Source organism: Canis aureus, chromosome 24 (assembly GCF_053574225.1).
Source record: "Canis aureus isolate CA01 chromosome 24, VMU_Caureus_v.1.0, whole genome shotgun sequence".
In the NCBI taxonomy this organism is placed as follows: domain Eukaryota; kingdom Metazoa; phylum Chordata; class Mammalia; order Carnivora; family Canidae; genus Canis; species Canis aureus.
The window spans coordinates 28,906,905-28,921,964 of record NC_135634.1 but is presented as its reverse complement, the minus strand read 5'-3'; the positions used below and the strand labels follow the sequence as shown (position 1 = coordinate 28,921,964).

General features: G+C 41.3%; 1 protein-coding gene across 10 annotated transcripts in view; it reads left to right on the top strand.

Annotated features, from left to right (window-relative positions):
• MSRA (methionine sulfoxide reductase A) overlaps positions 1-15,060 on the top strand; it is a 427,028-nt gene that overhangs the window by 158,551 nt on the left and 253,417 nt on the right. For 6 of the 10 annotated variants that reach the window (XM_077868666.1, XM_077868665.1, XM_077868663.1 and 3 more), the window contains exon 2: positions 11,370-11,438. The exons of 3 other annotated variants lie outside the window; for them this stretch is intronic. In XM_077868666.1, coding sequence (XP_077724792.1) covers positions 11,370-11,438 — 69 coding nt within the window. Of the gene's footprint in view, positions 1-8,804; positions 8,865-9,204; positions 9,244-11,369; positions 11,439-15,060 lie in introns of those variants that run through there. One more of the 10 variants, XM_077868672.1, reaches the window with a different exon arrangement.

The following is a 15,060-nucleotide window of genomic DNA, read 5'->3' as shown; positions in this document are numbered from 1 at the left end:
TTTAATGGAAGCTAAATTGATATTTGTTTGTATCTATGACTCTTCCTCTTTCTTGCTAGAATCCCATATTTAGCTATATCTCCTTCATTTTTAATGTAAGAAGAGAGTTGAGACAAGTTACGTAGGCTTATAACAACATACTCTGTTTTTGATTAGGAGCTTCCATTTAGAAATAAAGTAATAATTCCTTTTCATGAAAGAGCAGCAACAAGAAAGCAGACAGATCTGACCTTACCCTGTAGCAGGCCCCTTTGTAGTGCTGATGGAGAATGTTGGGAGGAAAGGTTGGTGTTGGTCTGAAACAGATTGCAAGGGGAGGTCTGGGCGGGTCAGGCTCAGCTGAGCAGAGGGCCTGATCATTTATCACTGTCAGAGGGGTGGGGGTGGAGGGAGGAGGAGGAACTAGAGCATCTCTCCCCGTTGGCTGATTGACAGCTGACAGCACCTCATGCAACCTCCAGGCCCACTATGTGCCATTGAGGGGCTATGTGCTTCCTGCTGAAGGCTGCCAACATGTTCACAAGGAGGAAGAAAGAAGGCCGGCTGCATGCTGTGGCTGCCCCATTTCCACGTGGCGTACAGAACCATTTGTAAAAGCCGACTTAATGGTATTAGAGGCATACAGCTAGGCTCCAGAGTGATACCAGCACTCTAGTAAGGGTTGAGGAAACCCCTCTGTGGTCTCATGCCTTAATCACATTCACAGGACTTAGATACTCTGTACAACGTTGATTACTTCAATGTGGCAGAATTGACATTGACAAATGCTGGGGAAATAGTAGATAATTTTGCTTCGCCTATGAGTAAGGGACCAAAACAATGCAGCCAGGGAAGCTGGGGTCCCCTAGAAGTCTTTGAAGGGCAGCATTTAAAAAATAATACTAAAAAGTATGATTTCTGCATGCCCCTTAAGAGTTTTTTTTTTAAGATTTAATTTATTTATTCATGAGAGACACACAGAGTTATGTTAACATCGATCTTACAAATCCAAAATATGTTTTAGGATCAACAGGAAGCATGCACCTTAGACTAAAAGAAAAGCATTGTGGGGGCAGCCTGGGTGGCTCAGCGGTTTGGCGCCTGCTTTTGGCCCAGGGTGTGATCCTGGAAACCTAAGATCGAGTCCCATATCGGGCTCCCTGCGTGGGGCCTGCTTCTCCCTCTGCCTGTGTCTGTGCCTCTCTCTTTCTCTGTGTCTCTCTCATGAATAAATAAAGAAAATCTTAAAAAAAAAAAAAGAAAAGCATTGTGATTTACTGTCACATTGTTCAGTACCACTATTTTCAACACTCTTATTCACAGAGATGTCATATTCATCGGGATGACATATAGATTTTAATCCTTAAGATAAACTTATTTTATTTTATTTTATTTTATTTATTTTTAAGATAACTTTATTTATTTATTATTTATTTATTTATTTAGATAACCTTATTTTATTTTATTTTTTTTAAAGATTTTATTTGTTCATGATAGACATAGGGGGAGAAAGAGGTAGAGACACAGGCAGAGGGAGAAGCAGGCTCCATGCAGGGAGCCTGACGTGGGACTTGATCCCGGGACTCCAGGATCGCACCCTGGGCCAAAGGCAGACGCTAAACCGCTGAGCCACCCAGGGATCCCCTATTTTATTTTTTTAAATAAATTTATTTTTTATTGGTGTTCAATTTACCAACATACAGAATAACACCCAGTGCTCATCCCGTCAAGTGCCCCCGTCAGTGCCCGTCACCCATTCACCCCCACCCCCCGCCCTCCTCTCCTTCCACCACCCCTAGTTCGTTTCCCAGAGTTAGGAGTCTTCATGTTCTGTCTCCCTTTCTGATATTTCCCACACATTTCTTCTCCCTTCCCTTATATTCCCTTTCACTATTATTTATATTCCCCAAATGAATGAGAACATATAATGTTTGCCCTTCTCTGATTGACTTACTTCACTCAGCGATAACCTTATTTTAAATGGAAATTCTATTCTCAAGATTAGCTAATTTTGGTTGTCATTAGGAATTATCTGTGTTATGAGGCGGCAGGGAGATTTTTATAAAAGTCAGGTGGAAATTGTCTATCAATTAATATTATATGCATGTCACAGATGCCTAAGTTAGACATGGTTCTTAAATGTAACTAATGGGGCACCTGGGTGGCTCAGTGGTTGAGTGTCTGCCTTTGGCTCAGGTCGTGATCCCAGGGTCTTGGGATCAAGTCCTGCATCAGGCTCCCCACAGGAAGCCTGCTTTTCCCTCTACCTATGTATCTGCTTCTCACTCTGTGTCTCTCATGAATAAATAAATAAAATCTTTAAAAAGAATAAAGTAAATGTAACTAATAGCATTACAAAGTAAAAATGAAATTTGTCTAAAAATGAAATAAATGATGATGGAATGCTTTATTGGAATAATGTAGCGTGGGAACTCATGCTAGTCTGGTGATAGTGGGGTAACAGGATATGTTAAGAGCTGTAGGCAGTGCTGCTAATACAGAAGCCTTGTGTCGGTTAAACCTGATCAGCAGCCCTAGAAGTTGGTGGTCTGTGAAGGATGAAGAGAAGGCAGACATTGTCTTACTATTTTTGTGTCACCAACAACAAACCCAGTGCCTGGCACATGACGAGTATTCAGTAGTTGTTTTCTGAACTGTGGTGTTATTGGGGCAGAATGTGGATCCCTGTGCTTGGACTTACTGAGGAAGATATGCCCTAAGTCCCTCTGCCAACCTTCATTCCGCCTCCCCTCACATACCTATTTATGAGTTCACTTGCTTGCTTATGAGCCCTACCCAGGTGAGGAACAAGTCCGAGATGGCCCTCATCACAGAGTGTCTAATGGGCCTGTGATACACCTGATTTGAGTTAGTCTAGAAGTCCTAGGACAGTTCCAGTGCTCATTACTTAGGGTGCAATATCTTAAGGAGCAAGCCAGAGAGTTCATGGTATTTAAAACTGCAAAGAAAAGGGCGCTTTGGTGAGGTCTTATGTGATTAATCAGGAAATAATATGCTCATTGGTTACTTTCATAAGAGAGTTTTAGGCTTTCTCTACTCAAAACATTTAGATTTTATAATTTTCAAGTAGACCTAATAGGATCTAGATTTCTTCTATTTCAAGTTTGCCTTTTAGTTTTTTTCTGCTTATTGTAGTTTACTGATTATCAAGGAAATATTTGCTCAAGAAAAATTTGGAAATGGATAAAAGTGTAAAGATGGAAGAAAAATCAGCCATAACTCGGCATATACACGCAGCCACATAGACTGTTGTACCGTTTCCTTCTGGTCATCTTTCTGTGCCTTTGTTCTTAATTGAATAGGATCCTTTTTTAGTATCTTGCTTTTTTCCCACTAAATTCTTATTCCTATTTCCTGATGCCATAAAAAAAACTATTTATGATCATACTTTAAAAATTACCATGCAATATTCCACTTTAAGATTGTGTCATAATTTACTTCATTATCTCCTTTTTGTTGGGTCATTTAGGTTGCTTACAGTTTCTCACTATTATAAATAATTCTGTTGTAAGCATCTTTGCACACCTTTGGTTCAGTTCTAATTTCCTAAGGTAAATATCTGTACTTAGAATTATTAGGTCAAGGACCTAAATGCGTTTGATGGTCTTGATGCATATTGCTGGATGGCTTTCCAAATAGATTGTATTCTATTGTATTGAATTCTCACTTCCATGAGTTGCATCTGAGAAGGCCCGTCTCCCTACACCTTCATTGGTACCTAGCAATGATTTGTAAATTTGCCATTTTCATGACTTAGAAATGATATCTCAATGTGGTAGGGATCTATTCGTGCATTTATTTGTTATTTATATATTTAGAGATTTTTTTATCTGTGATGCCTTTTCTGTCATTCTCCACTTTCTCTGTGGCAGTGGGATGGCTGTGGCTGTCTTTTACAGAATTGTGGAAGCCTTCTTTGGCACATGGAGAAGTCTTTCTGATGCCAGTTTCTAGGGGCCCCAGCTTGCCTGGTGCACTGTTGTTGTGGGTACTCTGTGTTCACTTTCCCTCACTCTCCAGGTCAATCCTGTGGCTTCTGGGAACACAGGAGCATAGTAGGACCACTCTAGGTCAATTTTTCTTAGGAACAAAAAAGGACCTGTGTCTGAGGGGATGTGCATATGGTGTGTCTGCTCTGGGTTTGTAGTCACACTCGTGGTCTTGTGCACCGAGCAGACCTCAGAAAATATAGCAGGCACTTCATGAACAACAAGAATGTCCCATGCTTGCATCATGTCATACTCTTCTTAAAACACATTCCTATCTTCAGCTCTCTGACTCTTTCAACTGGAAATCTTCCCTTAGGTTTCTCTCAACAAGTTTGTGGTTAAATAGAGATTCTTAGTGTAAGATCCATGAAATTTATCTTTGCTCCCACAACACCTAGTATCTGGCATGTACTAAACACTCAAGATGTAATTGCCAAAAAAAAAAAAAAAAAAAAGATGTAATTGCCAGTGGGTATGAGCCAAAGACCTCACCCATAAGTATTAGCTTATGCTTCATCAACATGTGTTATTGTGTAGGCTGGGGTTTAGGAACAGGTAAGAACCTGCCTTGTTCTGCCCCATTCTGCTCTGACATTGTCAAATTCGGGCTTCTGCCGAGGGACCCTGGGAGGTTTGGGGGCTGCCTGAGCTGGGGCATTGGCTTCTTTACTGGCCAAGAGATGCAGCTTAGGTTTGCTGTGCACAGAGCAAAGAGAGAAGAGAAGGAAGAATGGTGTTGGTGGGTGGGATTTAACTGGAGGAAGGACAACGATCAGGGGGTGAGGGTAAAATCCTGAATGGTATATAAATTCTTTTCTTAGAGCTACAATCTTAAACTGTTCCATCTGATTTCTTTTGCTTTTTGTATAGCTCCCACTTATATATAGTTGTTGGTCACCACGTGAGGAAGACAGTGAGGGTAGCCTTCCCTTCCTCCTTGAGCTTTGAGAGGAATGCTCTCCTCTTTGCCCACAGCAGTTGAGGACTTTTGTCTCATTTCCAGCATTGCCTTTACCAGAGACTCCTTGCTAGCCTCTCCTAGCTGCAAATTCCATCTGCCTCTAGCACGCACCTCAGCAGTCAGTAAGAAGGACCCAGACTTCTCTGGACATAGGATAGGTGGAGAGTAGAGGTCGGCCCGCAGGCTGAGTAGTGTCCCAGCAACTTGCCCACTGCCTTGTAACTGCCCAGCCTTCCTCTCCTCACATGCAGAGTACACTTTTAGGGGGCAAAACCCATTCTTGGTTGACTTTCACCTCAAAACATCACAGTCAGAAGTTATAGAAAATTATGTAAAGGGCCACAGTATATAAGAACAATATGGAACCACAGTGCCTCTAGAAGCACCATTACCTCTCTTTTCCTAGTGGACCTGTCCCATATTTCAGTGACTGGGTGACAGATGCATCTTTAGGACTCTGGCTCCTCTTTCTCTACAGTCAATGCTCACAGTAATCAAATCAAATCATGCTATAGAGGGCGCCTTGGCAGGACTAGGGCCCAGAATGCTTTGGTCAGTGTGATCCAGGGTCCTTCTGCTAGAGGCAGGAGAGGCTGGTCAAAAGCCAGGGCTTGGGGACCAAATATGAAACCTGCTTAGTTCCAGTCTGACTTGTACCTTGAGACCCTGGGAATTTGTGACCTGGAGAAAAAGCCACAAAGAAACAGACAATGAGAGGCAATGTGAGACTATATTTTGTTGTGGGCTTGATGGATTTTTGACAGATTTTTATTACCACACGAATAAAGGTACTTTTATTACTCTAGCCCCAAACTGAAGCTAATCACCACCAATGAGTTTTGTAGCAGCATGAATGATGGGTAGTAACACTTGAGAAGTATAGGCTGGGTTTTTGCAGGGTTAATAGCATGACTGGGAGGAGCTTCCATTGTTAGCTGACAAGTAGGCTTTAGTCGGACACAGGGCTGTTCCAATCCTGGGATGGTTCTAGGTCCAGTAGATGAGTAAGACTCCCTACTACAAGGTTAGCAACAGCACAGTTCCTGCAGTCTTGAATTTGGTGGTGTTGCCATCATTACCCAGACTGGAGGAGATTGGCCCTACAGGAGAATAGTCAGGGTCTGGGGGCCCACCCTCTAGTCCCTCACTTCCATGCCATTTACCTGCCTCATTTCCGCTCACTCTCCTCACTCAGAAGATAGAAGTTTTAGCTCTCTCTGTTTCGGCATAGGACATTATGCTAATCACTGGTTGGTTTATGTCTGAATTTGTATTATTACAGATATATTATTGAATAATTTCATTGTATTATTTTCAAAGAAAACAGTCATAAAGCTTCAAGTGCATTAGATATTCACAAAACAAAAGAAAAAAAGAGTGCTCATGTCATCTTCTAAAGCTTTTAAACATGTCCCCCAAATCCCCTTCAACATCTCTCTGATAGTTGACTTTGACCCAATCTTGCTCTAATTAACCTCACTGCTCCATAAGCACTGGGCTTTCAAGATAAATGAAAATCTATTCCTTGTCCTCATATACCCTTGACTGAGGACACGTCATGGCCATCAGCAGAGGTTGTCCTCCTGGAGCATGTGGCTTTGGAATGTGCCCCCATGGAGTGGCGGCAGGGATATCTTCCCGTTTAGCCAGATTGGAGGCATCCACCCTGCTGTGGCTGAGCAACAGATGTCCCTGTCATTGACCCTCTCCCGTCTCCATTTCATGCTCTGCCGGTAATCAATAGTTAGTATCCAATCAATGAATGATTTTTCTGTTTAGTCAGTTTGATTGTTCCTGTGGTGACATGTGCCACCAATTTTGAAAAAAAAAAAAAATTATAAATGCTCACTAGGTTCCCAAATTAGCCCACCCCTCCCCCCAGTCTTAATGACCTATGTAATGTGTTTAAAGGATCTCTGGTTCTTTGGCTCCCAAATACTTGCCTCAGCAGTTTCAATAGGAAAATACCCTCAGAAGCTAAACCTCGATTTCTAGTAGAACTGCCATGGCTTGATTTTTAAGAACTCACCATTCTTACATTATGGAATGGAAGTAGCACTTAATTTCCCCCTTTTCTTTTATCCCTAAAGCTATATATAGAGTTTTGGAGATTTTCAAAGGATTTTTTAAAATTGCAATTTATCATATAGAAACAAGAAGGAAATGGCTTCTTTTTTTGTCCATCTTTCTGTTTTATTCACTTAGACCAAGAATGACAAACCAGGGGCACCTGGGGGGCTCAGTGACTGAGTGTCTGCTTTTGGCTCAGGGTGTGATCCCAGCGTCCTAGGACCGAGTCCTGCATCAGGCTCCCCGCAGGGAGCCTGCCTTTCCCTCTGTCTATGTCTCTGCCTCTCTGTCTGAGTCTCTCATGAATATTTAAATAAAATCTTTAAAAAAAAAAAAGGAATGAAAACCAATTTCATCACATATGCACATATATCTAAATAATAAGGGACTCTGTGGGATGGTAGGTTAAGAAAAGATTTCCTGGTCCCATTTGGAGATCAAGAAGGTATGCTATGCTTGATTAGTGATGTCTGCTATGAGCACGGAAGTAGAGGAAAGGTATATCATGTGCCACAAACTTGAGTCAGGAATGACTAAGTCAGGAATGACTCAGATCTTGTGAAAAATAAAGTTGACACATAGATGAGAACACTATCTAACAGTTAGGGGGTGTTTACTATGTGTCAGGCACTGTTCTAAGTGTTTTACCTATATCAAAAAATTTAATTCTCAAAGCAGCCAACAAGGTAGGTACAAATGAGGAATCTGGTATAAATGAGTAAACTTGAGGCACAAAGAAGTTAAGTAATGAAGCCATGTTCCTACAGCTAGGAGGTGGGATGTCTGAGGTTCAAAGTCAAGGCAGTCTTGATCTAGAGCCCGAGTCCTTAAGCTGCTGACACTATGCTATCTCTTCTTGGCTAATGCTGTGTCTTTGCTGTCCAGGAACTGACTCAGCTGCAGTTCAGAAGAAAATGCCAAATTAGCTTTATAGATCCTGTTACTTTGGGCCTTGCGCTCTAGAATAAAAGATAAGACAGGATCCAAGGGGATCTGAGCATCCAGGAGAGGGTTGCATATGAACTTCCTCCTTCCTCTCCACTTCCAGTAGCATTTCTAGTCTTCCTGCCTCCACAGGCACTGCCACATTCTCAGATGAGGGTAGGTGAATAATAGGAAGGGGAGAGGTGAAGACATTTATGGAATGGAACAGAGAGGAGTTCCTTGGTCTCTGGCACCTGAATGGGAAAACTGCTTTTGGGTGGCCATTTTCAATGATCATTTTGTGTTAGGGACAATTGTACATATGAAGAAAGATATGTCTTTAGTGTATGCAATAATATATCCTTCATAGTGGCTGAAGAGAGACCTTTTAGCATTGTTTATGTCTTCCTTCATTAATTTAACAGCTACTTATTGAACACCTGTGCTTTGTGCCCTATTGAGCAGGGGCTATCAAAATGGTGACCCAAAGGAGCTATAAGCCATGTCCTTCCTGTGCTGGTAGTCTCCTTGTCCAGGTAATGACTAAGTGTAAAGTGCAGCTCTGGTGAGTGCTGTAGAAAATCGTTGGTCCCAAGAAAGCATTAGTAGTAGAGGGAATGAGGGACTCAGGTGGTCGGACCACATGGGTCCTCGAAGGCCACATTAGAATTTTGACTTTAGCCTAAAAAGCAGTGGGAAGCCATGGAAGGTGGGGGAGGAGGTTGGGGAGTTTGTGTCATAGAGTGACTTTGTCTTTCTTTTTGAATGATTAATTGTGTTTGAACTGGGAAGAGTGGATTGGAGAGGGGACATAGATGACCTAGAGGTATTTATAGGAATCCAGGCAAAGAGACCATGATATAGGCCACAGTGGTTTAGTGGTAAAGGGAAGAAGTGGAGGGATTCTGGATGTCTGGAAGGTAAAACTAGCTAGGTTTGGTGATAGATTAGATGTGGATAGTGAGGCTTCAAGAACAGGCAAGGATGCCTAGAAAGTAGGACAATAGTCCTATTCCCAGGGGTGGGGTTGCTGGTAGGTGGCCATGTTTGGAGTGGAAGGTCATCTTGTGTTGGAGGTGCTTTTGAGATTAGAAGTGATGTCATATAGGCTACACTTTTCATTGTAAATGTGTATTGTTTGGGCCGGGCTATGAATAAGCCTTGATGGGTTGGCCTGGGAAATCAAGTACTATGGGAAAATTTTTTTAATACATAATTTTGTTGTTTCTTAAAAATCTGAACAAACATATTTTCATTTAGAGAATGAGAATCTAACAATGACAAAGGAAATTATTAAAGGTAAATATCTTGCATGATCTCCCTTGTTGTTTTCATTCTTGTGTGTTTGTCTGCTAGAGAAACATTTCCCTTTTCCTATAAGCATTCATATTTTAATTGTCATTGCAGTCTACATCCAGTGTTGTAATAGGATTGTTTCACTTATTATCTCAAGTATTTTTTCACATTTTTATATGTCTTTCAAATGCCCTATTTGAAATATGTTGCATAATATTACATGTGTTAGATAAATCACAAATTATAATTTTCTAAGCAATGTTAGTACTTTTGGATTTGAATTGATTTTAAAATTTTGTTATTACAAGTAATAAATATTATATGTGTCACCTTCTTTTTTTTCCTCTGTATTATTCCTTTGGTTGAATTTTTATGAGTGGGATTAGTGGATCAAATAGTTTGAATGGATTTACAACTCTTGATGTGTGTAAAGACAAACATTTTTAGAGCCATAGGCAGGCACTGTGGGGTGCTGACCATAGAATAGAACTGTGACTTCCATGTCAGGCCTTATCACATTTCTTTGGATTCAGCAACCAATGGTTCTAACGATATCAATGAGTGCTTGACAAGGTCCTGTGGTCACCTGGGACCTGGGCTGGTCTCTTCCCTCCTTCCAATGTTTTCTGTTACTAAGATAGTGCCACTATCCCTGAAGAACCAGTGAGAGTCCCTGAATTGATGGTGTCCTGAAGATGTTGTCTAAACTCCACTGAGCCTCATAAGGCTTCAGGTTCTAAAAGACTTGCAGTGTGCTGTAGAGGCTGCCTGGAGTTCCAAGAGTTTGGATTAGGTTCTCAAGACCTTCCATGCCCTGGTCCCTGCCTACCAATCCATCCTTCATTGCCACTGCTTCTCAACATATCACCTGTACTATGCCCAGATGAGACTCTTCTGGCCTGAGCTGATGCTTCTGTCACATCCATTCTGGCTCTCATTCAGGTTGCTTCCTCACTCTCTGCCTTTCGAAACCCTGCCTCTTCTCTAAGACTCTGCGCTGGTTGCACTTCCTCCACATTGCTGACTCTTACCTCCCAGCTTGCTATTTCTCTGCTGTGAACTCTTTCTGTACCTTTAGTCCTCATTCCAGGACTAACAAATAATTGTAAGCTTTCTGATAAAGTTTGACATTCTTACCTCTTGAAGGTAACCGCACTCTCCACGAGGGCAGGAACTGTGTCCTACTCTCCCTAGCCCCCTTAGAGCCTAGCTCTAGTGCTGAGCCCTATGCCAGTGTTCCATAAATCTAACAGGACCCAGGACATCACAATATATGTATTAGAGGACGCAGTGTCAAGGATTTTCAGCCATTCTTTTCATTTTCAACATAAATGCCCATATCAAAAAATTGCTGAGGATATTAGTAAAATACACTTAGATGGATCATACTCAGATATGCTCTGTCTGACTGCAGTTTGGGGGGTGATGAGAACAAGTTACTGCTGGAAAACCATAACCTGGTCACCTCTTATTTCTAAGTTCTTAATATGCACAGGGTGGGAAGGATGATTGGCGGAGGGAACAAGGGTGGATGAATATTAGTAAGAAGCATTGGAAGGAATATCCCATCTGGTCTTTAAGAAGGCAAATATCTTTGGCTCCTGGAAACAGTGCTTGAATTGTAGTAAAATGGTGTGTCCTGCTATTCTGTTTTTTGAAAAGTTGGCTCCAGTGCTACCCTGCTGTCTTCACAGCTCACTTCATTGATTAGGTCAGTGTTTTGATAATCAGGAGTCTTCAGATGAAGCCTCCCCAATTTCCCCTGGAGCCCTGAGATTCCCTTGTTCTTCAGAGGCTGGCCTGGTGCTGTGAGGCCTCTGGCTAGGAGTCAGGAGTTTTGGGGCTGGGCTGGCTCTGCTGCCACCAGCTCTGCACAAGCTCAAGCCTTGGCGTCCTCATTTGTAAAACTACATGCTTGAAACTAGACCATCTCTAGGCTCTTCAGTAACTGAGATTAAAAACAAAATAATTGAAACTCTCATAAAAGGGTAAACTTTGGTGCCATTTTTAACTAAAAATGAGAAATAGGCTCTTTGACACATTTAATGACATGTGTTAGTATGTGTGTGGAACTTTACACTTAACTTGTATTTCTTTCTTTCCTCTCTCCCTCTTTTTTTTTTTTCTAGCCAAACATCATGTCAATGGCAATAGAACAGTTGAACCTTTCCCAGAGGGAACACAGATGGCTGTATTTGGTAAGATATCAACTCTGAAAGAAAACCCAAATTGTGTGCAAAGACTAGTGCCAAATTTCTGAGTTTTAGCAAGTGTCCTCAGGGCTTCAAAATCTGGGCTCTTCTAGATATTTACAAGTCATTGGAGCCAAAAAAACTATCGAGTTCTTAGAATTTCTGGGATCAGAAAAGCTTATTCTATAGAATTTAATATGCTTTCTTTTCTCACTTTGCAAACCAAATATCAAACTGTGTATTTGCTATTTCTTACGTCCACACTGTGAATTAACCTGATAATTTACAGTTTTGAGTTTTTCTTTCCTAGAAGAGCTTTTTTTTTACCCCGTACATTGATATGTAATTTTGTCAAAGGCTGGGGTTCAAGTAGTTTTGAGTTGTTATTCCACAAAAATCAATCTAATTGAGTAATTTCTTCTTCTTCCATTATGAACTTAGCATAATCAATTAAAACATCTTAAACAGAATAAAGTCTAATCTCGGAGTATATATTTACGATATACAATTATTTGGTTGAGCAGAACTCTATTAGATTCCGAATCTTTTGGTGATGAGGTCGTTTTTAATTCATGGTTCCTTCCTTCCATGTTGAATGTCACCCATACTTCCTTCAAAATGTCTCTAACCTGGCACTTATTTTGCCTGCCTACCTCCTCTTCTCCCTCCTTCCTCTGTTCCTTCCCTTTTCTTTCTGACATCCTCTTCCTTTTAGCCTCCGCCCTCCCCCCATCCCTCCAGCAATACACTGGGCACCCCCCATGGCCTGTCTCTACTTACTCTTTCAGGGATTACTGCCTCTGTCCTCTGGATTTTCATTTTCTCCTAGCTTCTGGATCCTTCCCATCAGCACTTATACAGATTCTGTGATCTGTCCTATTCTGAAATCCTGAAGTCCTCTGACTTTATACCTTCCTCTAGCTTCCATTCTACCCTGATCTTGATGATGGTCTCCTACAAGGGCCTTTGATGTAAAACTGCTTTAAGCATGGAGGTGTCTTTGAGCTGGAAATTAGCCTCAGGATGACCCATCTCTAAATTAGCCTATTCAGGATATAACATTAGCTTATTCACAGAGATGGAACCAGAATTAGTAATCAATGATGATTAACAGTTGCAGAGTTATGAAACAGGGAGCTAATTCTGCCTAGGTGTTTGTAAATCTTGCTCTGTATGGGCTGTCACCTTTTAAAATACACTGATCAGTGGTTAGGAATTATTATGCTCAGAAATTTAAATGAAGAATTTGATTTTGGAGTAAAAGAACATAATGGACACTCTAAAAATGTGTGCTAAATATTTAATTTGTTAACTTTCCTCTGAGGACTTATGTTCAGATGATGCCATTTTATTGGAGTTGTAGGTTTAGGATTGTTCCCAGGGGATGGCAGATGTCACATCAGTGCTCAAAGGGTTATTTTGATGATCTTTTTGTCTTTCAGATTTTTCATCCCCAGGCATGTTAGAAATTCAGTTCCATGTCCTATTGGGAAATATAAAACAAGACTGACCTATCTTAGCAGGTTTCCCTCTGTTGTGTTATTGGAGGAAAGCTTCCTTCCCACAGGAGAGCCCCAGCACAGGCAGGCAGTGATGTTCAGCCACAGATTTGGAAGTATCAGTGAATAAAGCTCACTGATGAGATTATTATTATTATTTGTCTTGGTTTTGGTGTATAGGGGTTTTCCTAAGAATCCTAAGCCATGGTCTTCAGTGTTTGGCTTTGGGCTTTGGGCAAGCACGTTCCCCTCTCCAAGCCTTGGTTTTTTTCACCCTATAGAATAAGAGGGCTGACAGAGTGCTCCGACACTTGCTCCTTTGCTTCTACATCTTACATATTCAAGACGGAAGGCTCATCTGGCAGCATGCAGTCCTCAGGAAACCCACTGTGAATGGCTAAGGTGTGTGGCTTTTAAAAGAGATGAATCATGTTTAATTTCTACAAGTGCAGAATTCTATAGATCGTAAAATACAGTATCTTTTGACATCCAATAATTTTTACATTATTAGAACTGCAGTTTGGCTCTTACACATGCTTAAATTAAGGTCTCTATTTGGGTTAAGTATGTGCAAGCATTTTATATTAATGTTTTAAAAACTGTTCTCATTCCCTGTTGTCCACCTGGCCTGCAGTAGAGAGAAGCAGCAGATGGTTCTGGGGGTGGGCTTCTCTCATTCTGGGTTGTTTATAGCTCGACTGAAAAGGTTAAACCAAGTATATAGCACTTGGCTCTTTGACATATGTTGGACATTTAATCCTCCTGGCACCTCGAAAGGCTGGTAGGAGTATGTAATCCTCTTCGCAGAGTGCTCACGTGACTTATCCGAAGTCACTCAGCCAGTGATATGATGGAGAGAGAATTTGAGTCCAAGTCTAACTGACCCTGAAGCCCACGCTCTTTTTGTGATGCCCCCTGACTCTTAGTACTGATGGAGGAAGCCACGGGCAAGTATGGTAGATGCAGAAATGCCTTTCAGCTGGATCTATGCACGAAAGCATGATTTCCAGCCAAGCCAATTTAGCAAATTGATTTGTAAATTTCTGTGAATTCCCAGAGTGCTCTGAAGGACTCTTGAGTTACAGCTTTTGCTGGGAAAATAGTATTGGAATGACTTCTCCTACTATTTATCATTTTCCCCTATTTGATGTCAGTAGCATTTGTTGATGTACAGGAGACTGTCTTACATATACTTGACTGTGAGTTCACCAAGGCACCAGTGGCACTTTCTATTTGTCCCAACCCATTCTTCATCCTTGCAAATTTTAATATTTTATGACAAAATAGTATCACCACTTTCAGTTTTATTGTCTATTGTTTAATCACTTGAATGTACTTTACAGAATGCTGTCTACATAGGAACTTTCAAATTTAATCCACTCTGAAAATGGTCATTGAACTGCCATTAGGCATTTAGAGTGGATAACGTAAGGAAGTGTAGCGCAAGGGACAGGGTATGCTCCACTGTGAAAAACATATGAGTGTGTCATTATATCAAGTGACCAAAGAATATATAGGTGGTCCTTAGTTTCTGATATATAATCTTCACAGATTATTCTTAGGCTAAGATGTTCATTTTTTTTCACATTTTCTTTCATGGCCCATTTGTTAGTCCTTGTCTTGTTTTTGTGTGGTCACAGTTCTTAAGATTCTTTGTTGCTCTTTCTGTACTCTGCACTTTAGGACAATGATAATGAAGGTAACAGGCTTTGCTCGCCCAGTGGGCTTCTCCTCGTCTGTGTATGATGCTCTCTTTCAAGTCAGCAGGAGCCTTTTTCCCACAAGCTGGAGAAGCAGAACTGAACATTTTGCAATTACTTAATGTCTTTGTTCCTGGTGGCTGAGAGTGCCCTATGGCTATTGTCCCTTTAATCCTACAACAGCCCTGTGAGGTGGGCACTATTGTGCACTGTTAGAGACAGAGAAACTGAGGCACCCAAAGATGAAAGAAATCTGGTCAAGTGGAGGGAATGCTTTCCCAGGCACGAGGACATCCATATTACATTTGCCAGCATGCTGTGCCTGACTGAGAAAGGTTCTCTCTGGCTCTCAATAACTTAATGAAAGTGACATCCCGTTGGCAGTGAGCCACTCCATCCACGCAGAGAGCACAGGCTCCAGCTTCTCTG